This window comes from Suillus paluster (assembly GCF_016628075.1).
Source record: "Suillus paluster strain FC165 chromosome Unknown EDB91scaffold_38, whole genome shotgun sequence".
NCBI lineage: Eukaryota > Fungi > Basidiomycota > Agaricomycetes > Boletales > Suillaceae > Suillus > Suillus paluster.
The window spans coordinates 53,414-61,859 of NW_024537598.1; the positions used below are offsets into that span (position 1 = coordinate 53,414).

The 8,446-nt window shown below is 43.0% G+C and overlaps 3 protein-coding genes across 3 annotated transcripts; all 3 read right to left on the reverse strand.

Moving 5' to 3' along the window:
- Window positions 1-1,249: 1,249 nt before the first annotated feature.
- On the reverse strand, window positions 1,250-2,936 carry EDB91DRAFT_1083291 (uncharacterized protein; the record flags this gene model as incomplete). The annotated part of the gene is made up of 10 exons (XM_041315606.1): window positions 1,250-1,258; window positions 1,294-1,467; window positions 1,517-1,715; window positions 1,770-1,837; window positions 1,904-1,952; window positions 1,999-2,435; window positions 2,510-2,539; window positions 2,579-2,679; window positions 2,753-2,781; window positions 2,902-2,936. 10 exons carry the CDS (start codon window positions 2,934-2,936, stop codon window positions 1,250-1,252), a joined length of 1,131 nt encoding a protein of 376 aa, XP_041175667.1.
- A 561-nt stretch (window positions 2,937-3,497) lies between these two features.
- EDB91DRAFT_1055549 (uncharacterized protein) lies at window positions 3,498-3,776 on the reverse strand (the record flags this gene model as incomplete). Its single annotated transcript, XM_041313927.1, has 1 exon — window positions 3,498-3,776. A coding segment is annotated over one exon (279 nt), but the record flags the coding sequence as incomplete, so codon positions are not given.
- A 2,334-nt stretch (window positions 3,777-6,110) lies between these two features.
- Window positions 6,111-8,446, reverse strand: EDB91DRAFT_1249927 (uncharacterized protein; the record flags this gene model as incomplete). The annotated part of the gene is made up of 5 exons (XM_041323157.1): window positions 6,111-6,642; window positions 6,699-6,908; window positions 7,557-7,706; window positions 7,875-8,099; window positions 8,157-8,446. 5 exons carry the CDS (start codon window positions 8,444-8,446, stop codon window positions 6,111-6,113), a joined length of 1,407 nt encoding a protein of 468 aa, XP_041175669.1.

The window sequence follows — 8,446 nt, forward strand, 5'->3', positions numbered from 1 at the left end:
GTGATAATCCAAAGACCATTGGATCCAAGAAGACACATAAGTGTACTAAATATCTATATAGCATAAAAAAGCTCATCTAGTGAGCTATCACCATCTTGCAAACATGCACACCACTCTGATACAAAATCTGAGAATGCTCAACTTGGTTTTGCGCAGATTTTAATTGATTTGATAAGTACTTACACTACCAGCCCAGCCTCCTAGTATGCTGCTATTGATATATAATACACCATCACATACTATGTACTTTGACAAATCCAGAAATTGTTAGAGTCATCCTAAGACAGACAATTGTCCAAATTGGGAATTCAGTCATGAATGCAAAATCACTCAAGGACAAAGGTAAGAATATTCTCTCATTCTCAAATATCCATCATACATTCAACTACATCTACAAGTATAAAATGGAAAACTACCCCAATGCTAACAGAGGAGCTGATGGGAACTGCAATCATAAGGTAAGTCACATATTGATCATCATCATATCAATTACTCACCATTGATGGAGATCCCCACCCTGCAACATGTTCCAAGGCCTTGAAATGTGTCATTCATATTGACTGGAAGGCATTTGGTGAGAAGTTCATGGATTCACAAACTGTTACTGGTATTTTACAAGAACCTAATATATACTACCTGGGCTGTCATGCAAATGCACATGCACTGTGAGAATCACATTAGCACTGAACTTGTATACCCCTATTTTACTGATCTTCAGTGATCCACTTTCCTGTACTGCCACTCCAAGTCACACATTGGTCATATGTGCAATTGGCCATGTTGAGTATGATTAATCCAAGTTGTACATTGTTAGCATGTGCAATTGTCCATAGTCCATTGTCCTATATTATTCACTCATCATTGTCTGGCCAAGTTGATTGTGATTGATCCAAGTTGTACATACAAACATCCAGTGATCCATGAGGCATCCTAAGTGACCCAAAGTCCACTTCATTGCTTATTCTCATTCACTATATATTTGCCCATGTTCTGAGTAGTTTCTCCAGCAAATTTCCACTTGAAACAATTTCTTGTATGATTTCTCATTAAGTCTTCATTTGACTCTCTTAATGTTTGTTTGCACATTACACACTCCTTCAACTCATCATTTGCTCTCTATCTCTCTCACTTGTTATTCAAGTCATCCCTTTATTGTTCACTTCATTTAACTTTGCTTGGTAGGGTTAACATCGCAAAGGCATGTATATTCCCACAGCACCAACAACTATATCACCCCAACCTACTATTCCTACCATACCTACCACTACTGGTCTGGTCAAATGAGACACACACCATAATGGTGCTTTGGATCATCAGGGAGAGGCATATGTTCAAGTTGGAGATGATGGAATTAAAATACTTGCTGGGACTCAGGGAGGGATATGGTAGGAACTGGGTATGATTTACTCTAGCAACACTAGCTTTTTTGATAAGATCAGGATGAGTGGAGGTGGGTGCCCCATGGGCCTATAATTGTCATAAGATAACACTAGATAAATAAAGAAGGATAGCCCACCTTCTCAGCAAATCTGATATAGTGATCAAAGTGTATTGTTGTGAAAGGCTTATCAGAAGATTCCATGTGGTCCATGTGGTTTGGCATTTCAACCTTGAGATAGTTCTGAAGTGCCTCAAGCCTCTTCTTGATAATATGATTCTGTGGAATTAACAAGCCCAGGAACTTTTTGTTTTTGTCAATGAACTTTATGTCTTGACTTTTGTAAGGTCAGTGAGCAAATATATGAGAATAGAGACATACTATGGCTTACCCTTCAAAAGATTCATGAGCAAGATATATATATTTCATGTCCCTAAAGAAAAGAATAATATCACTCACCTGCACATGCAATGAAAGCCAAGTGACTTCCATATTAGGAAACTCAGCTACAGTGCCTGCACTTACACCTGCTTCCTTATGTAGACATGCATATGGGATGTCTTTGCCTTTGATTCTGTGCAAATGTTAACAATCAAACAAGCAAAGTAAAAAGAGCTTACTTTGCAAGATGAAAGGATAGTTTGACATAGTCCACCATAGACATGAATGAAACATAATGGCTAAAATCCTCATTAGACCTGCACTTCTGAATTAGAGTGTGCAGGCCAAGGTCCCCACTATTGGCTGAAACAAAGGTAGCAGGGGCTTGAATCCTCTCCAGAAGATTTAGAATACTTCTGATATGTCCTGAGGAGGAAATATTTGCCAGCTCTGTAATCTTGGTTAAAATGTCAGACTCTAAGGTGGGTGGGTGGCAAGAAGTCCACTGGACCACACCAGCAGGATTTCTGGCTGCCACTGCTTCCTTCTCTGCCAAGTAATGCTCTACTGCTGCCCCAGGCAGTCTTTTTTTTAGAAGGTCCTTCAAAGTAATCAAGCTTCTCTCCATTTTGGCAACAGATCTTATGCTTAGAACCAGCATGCTTGAAATGTAGCACTAGAGAAGGTTCAAAATCTAAAGACAGAATCCATGAGTTCTGTGTGAATGATTAGTTCTAAATAATAGCTCACCTGCAGGTTGAGGACATTTCTTAGCCCTCCCTGTCCTTATGTTTATCAGTTCATTCTCAATAAAAAAACATAGGATGAACCAGAGTCATAGACATAGTTATCCACCCTGGCCATATAGTCATAGCACAACTCATGGTGCTCTCCACTGGACACTAGATTGGCTCTATGTTCTGTATGGATACAGCAGGACATCCCCAGAATCAGCCTCCAGAATTTGATGTTTGGGATCAAGGCAGCACATACCACCACTTGAGTGTCCCCATTTTACAGAACTGGATTTAACACAATATAGCACTATTTTACCATTGTGCTCCCCTAGTGCTGCTATTATTACATGGATCTACCCATATGCACCTTCAGAGACCATTCTTTATTCAGAGACTTAGTCTCACTATGCAGATTCAGGTGGCCACAGAAGCTGTGACATGATGTATGTTTTCTGCTATTGGTATTATTTAAACCCCCATTTAATTAACCATTCTGTTTAGAGTACATCTTAGACCAGCTTTCAGATCCAGAAAGATCATCTGTGGGGCTGAATAGTAGAATAGTATGTATTTGAAGAGAATAAGCAAACTTAGAGAATTCATGCACTTCTGAGTTTTAATGAATTGATATGCCCTAAAACATAATTGTTAGTACTGAAATATAATTTAATTGTAGTAAGATGTACCTTCAATGACACTCAAGCAGCTTGGGAGCATAATGCCTAAGTAGGGCATTGATCTTGGGTGCAATGTGGTGTTTCACAGCAAATAAAAGATTGCTCATTGCTCTCAATTCTGTAGTGTCTTGCTTGCATGTTTCATGGGTGACTACAGCATATAGCTATTGAACCTGCCATATCCCAAAATGATAGACAGGCATATAAGAGGGATTGGATTCACCAAGACAGATATAGTGACAAACATTCAGAGAGGGATGATGGAGAGTGTTCCATGATTTGCTTTAGAAGCATTGTTTGAAGAAACCATCCAGAAGAATAGTTTTAAATCCGGCAATCAGATTGCTTGCTCTTGTAAAGTTGTGTCCTGTTCATTGATATCATGAGTACAACATTGTCCTTGGTGATATCTCCATGAAGGATAGCATGCATATAGTCAGTGCCCATGACAAAGTCATTAATCTTATTGAAGACACCTCCATTGATACACAGCTTGTTCATCAAGTGCTCCATCTTGTTGGGAAGATAAGACATCTTCTGGGCATGTTCTTGGTCGTGCCAAAGCACCTGAAGCTGTGTGTTAAGGGGGATAGTGATGAATTTCTAGCAAGCTACACAGGTGAGGATGGTACAGATCTTCTTGTGAATGCAAGTGCTTGACATCTATAGGATTCATGTCTGGCTGAGACTGTCCAGACACCATCTAGCTATAGTACACTGCTGCCTTCTGCCTCACTATCTAGTGGTGCACTAGTGCTACTCTCTGTCTGACTGGGCTCTCTGCACGCCCGCTTCTATCATCCTGTGCAATTGTGTTCTGACTCACCAGTGCCCACAATAGCAAAAAACAGAAGTGAAATGAAGACAACACTGGATAGCATGCAAGTGATGCATGAAGTATGATATTTTGGAGTAGAATGAGGATTACAGTATGAGTAGGTTATAGGTGATGAGCAGCAGGCATAAATGTGTGTTGATGGCTTTAGAGTTCCAGCACTGAAATTATTACTGTAAATAGCATGCCTATAAATGAGATTAGCAAAAGTTCACAAGATAACCAAAGCAGTGTGATGTACTCTATTATGGTGTCATACAAGAACTTGTAGTTCCTAAGATTACCTTTCAAGTGACAGATACCGAGGCATGTGTCTTCAGATGATCTACGCTTGTCAGTTCAATCCAGAAGTGCACTTCATCCTATGCACCCTGGATGGTATCACTATGTACTTGCAATCCTATGATAGAGTCACCAAACTGACAGCAGCTTTGGTCACCTCAAACTATCCAGTACCATGCATATGAAGCATACCGATCTCTGCTTAGGATCATCTAATGAAACATGGTCAGCTCCAATGCATCAGTTCAGCCACCTCGTTCAGCAGTACTAGTGGATGACAAGTGAGAACTGCACTCAACCACAGTAGTCGTCTTGAGAATCCTCCAGAGTTTTGTTTGGCATTTCACCAGAAGTCAAACTGGCTGCAATGTAGATATTGTTGAAAGTTATGAGAATGGATAAAGACAGGGTTGACATTTGAAAGAAACACCTTTTCCTCCACTGCATGTCAGCTAATACATACATCTAAAGTAAACTCCTACCCTTCAACCATGGGGGAAGGCCATGGGAAGCACAGGACAATGAGTACATATGTGTGCCTGCCAGATGCAGCTACACAGTAGTTGAAGGGTGAAAGTGTTGATCAACTGGGAAAAGCCCTTGGTGAATTAGTAAAGAAGCATTGGATGTGTATGAGGTGCCAGCCCTTTCAGCTGCTGCAACTGTCACAAACCCAAGCTCAGCAGTCTGGAATATGCTGGCTTGGTTGAACCAGATGCACAACCCTCTCCCATCTCCACTGTCTAGAGGGGTAGTGCACATAAATTCCAAATCTTTATTTTTTAGCCAGTTAGCTACTTGAAGAGAGCAAGAGCAATGGAAGGAGGTCAGAGCTTACTGCACATGTCCACATTAAAGTGCAAAAAAAGAGAGGAGGGATAAAAGCCAAAGACGCCCGGGGGCATCTCAATCACCAGCCCTGCTTCCCAGATCACAAGCCATGACCACTCTTTACTATTAAATTGACCTAGAATTGATTCAGATGAGGGAAGGACTTGCACTGGATAGGTATTGACAGACTATATATGAATATAACACAAACTTTGATTCCTATGTTCTTGAAATCCACATGCAGGCTGCAGTGAACACACAATACCCCGGCTATGGCAGAATTCAGGCAAAGTTTGAAAAAATGTTCATATAGAGGCTGGATTCCTAGAGCATCTGCACAAGCACTGTGCCTTGTGGCTAGAAGGGGGAATTCTTCCTGAAAGATGTCATTCATGAGCCCACTAGGGGGGGAGGGGCAAGGGTTAAGGGATGGCCTTGCAATGGTAAAGAAGTTTCAATATACTTTATGTGAGAGGCAGCATCCCCAGAGTGCCATAGTTGATCAATGGCTTTGCGATTTGACACATGCCAAGCACTGAGTGAAGGCTTCTGGAACATCCATGGGTAACAAGTTGTAGGGCATCAAGAGTTGTGGTCATGGCTGCGTATTATGCCCCTTGGCTGGCCCATTTAAGACAGAGTTTGATTACTGTAGTATGTGAAGGCTTCTGGAACATCCATGGGTAACAAGCTGCAGGGCATCAAGAAAGTGACTCCCATAGATTTAGAGTTGCGTTCATGGCTGCAGATTAAAAACTAATGTGGTCCCCTAGTGTTCTGCTGCATCTTGGCAACCTTAAACCCCGTCTTACTTTCTTCAACAGCACGCATAAAGATCGCCACCTCCTCTTGAAAGCACAGAAGGAGCTCATGCATGCACGCCCCCACAAAGGTTTATACTAGTCATAGTTGCCCCTGGGAATCCCTGATGCACATTTTGAGGCTACAGCAAGCAATCAGGGAGCTGCACAACTCAAAGTTCAAGACACTTATTTCTGATATGGAACTCTGTCAAATTTGATTAAGTGGAACAAGATCCCATAGCTATACCACTCCTCTCTGAGCGCCCTCCCTGCCTGAGTGGAGCTATAGTTTGTGCCTTGCCAGCCAGTTGTGGACACATGAAAGGTAAGTGCATCAAACATTGTGTTGCACTTGAGTTCCTCCACCTTTCTATCAGGGTTAAGCTTGTGCAGTCTATGGCGCCTTGCATCCCTCTTCACCTTTGCTGGTGCCTTTCGACAAGCAGTGGGGGTAGGTAGGGCTGGAGCAGGCATTGCACAAGGCGTGTGTTGCTCCATGCAAGGGGGAAGCTCCACATGCTGTGCAGCACAATGTGTGGCAGGAGTGCTTAAAAACGAGGGAATGCATGTGACAATGGGGTAGTGCTGGGGGCCTGGGGGGACGTGGGTGTGAGCTGGAGGGGCCCATGTGCTGAGTGGAGTTGAGGTCGTGGCTGACCCTCTGCTTCTTGCAAGGGGTGCAATCATAGAGCTGGCAGTTTGTGAAGTCTTGTTTCTGCTGCCTGTGAAGGGCATTCAGCAATGGTGAAAGGACAACTACAGCAAACAACTCACTCAATCTTAATATAACCCAGGGTAGGAGAAGGCCATGCCTCAGTTGGTGTGGAGCTGCTGCAGTGCTCAAGAAGCTTCTCCACATCCGGATCATGATTGCACTCCTCCCTCCAAGGAGACTGGTGCCATGCCAGAATCATGTCCTCAAGGGTTAAGCCTCTTATGCAAAGGTTATTGGCTCTGAAGCTGGAGACGTGGGAGGGGGGAAAGCTGACAGAGGGCTAAGATCAGTGTATGCAGACAAGCCTCACAAAATGTACCACTTAGCAAGTATCATCAATATGGCAAGCACTGTCGACCAAACAATGAGTAAGCCACACAGTTTATGCTTTCCAGAAGAACCAAAGCACCCTCACCGGTGTTGTCCAACAAGCAGTGATGTGTCAGAGCATCTGTAGCTAGGCCACTATGTCAACAAAGAAGCAGGGCGCACACCCTCTGCATGCTAATGGCATGTGTGTGGAGGAAGGTGTAGTGAGGCCATGCTCACTCAACCTGGGGCAGGGATGGGCCATACCAAGCATTATGGGTGTGGGAGTTGGACCATGCAGGGGACAGCTGAAACAAAAAAGGGAACAATGCTCACTGTCAGAAAGCGCATTGTGTGCATGCATTTTGTAGCTTACAGCTGAGTGAGAACACACAGAGTGCAGGTTGATAGAGGTCAATAATTGAAGTTGGTACAATGTATACAAATCAAACAGTGTACATCAATAAGTACAAACAGTTGCAAACATCAAGTAACAAGGCATGCAATGCAGCTCAATTCACCACTAAAACATAAAGCTTCAAAGCTTAAACTACAGCATCAACAATGCTCCTGGACCACACTAATCCTATGTGACATCAATATGTCACCTGTCCTCTGCATCATCACTGGGGGAATTCTTGTCTATGACCTCATCTGTGGAATCCTCCTCCTTGTCATCATCAGTGAACTCCTCCTCTAATGAGTCGTTACTGGAATCATTGCGGATCCAAATCCTTTCTGGTGATCTATCCAAGCTCCTGAACAGCAAAGACTAGATGAGCTCATGGTCTACATCATGTTGATGTACCCGAGGAAGAGTCATCAAATCCCTGAATCAATTTTCAAATGTGCTGTTTGAGAAGCATCGGTGCTTTCCTGTGGGATGTTTCAACTGATAACACTATTTCAGAGTCACCTAGACGTACTTACTGTGGTTAGGGCCAGGAATGTTTGTCCTTTCGTCAGCGAGTTCCCAAAGTAATATGGAGCCTTGCCTGAAATGATCCCATGCAAACACCTTTGATGGTCTGATGATGATGCAAAGATCTAAGATTCCATAGTATTCCAGGCTCCGTGCACATGAGCGGTGACCCCTTGCATGGAAAACAAGCACTTTCAGCATTGCAAGTTGGAGAAGATGATTGACCAGCCTGGGGAGGTGCAGATGTCAGTCAGACAAGTCAGTCCACAGTGCCAGGTGGGTCAACTGGTGGAAGGTGCCCATGTCAAGATGACAATGCAGTCCTTCATTCTCGATCTCAAGATACGTCAGTTTAGTGAATGTGTTCACCATCACCATGGAAGGCCTAGTGAGTGATGATCCGATGATCAAAGAAAGTGCTGTGAGTGGGAGGGTATCCAGGATGTGGTTCATAGATGTTAGATCAGGAAGGATGCTGTCAGAGTTATGTGATACTATGTAAAGATTTGTGATGTCTTTGCAAAGCGATAGGACATTGATTATGGTGTTGTACTTGATACCTTTGCCCATAAACAT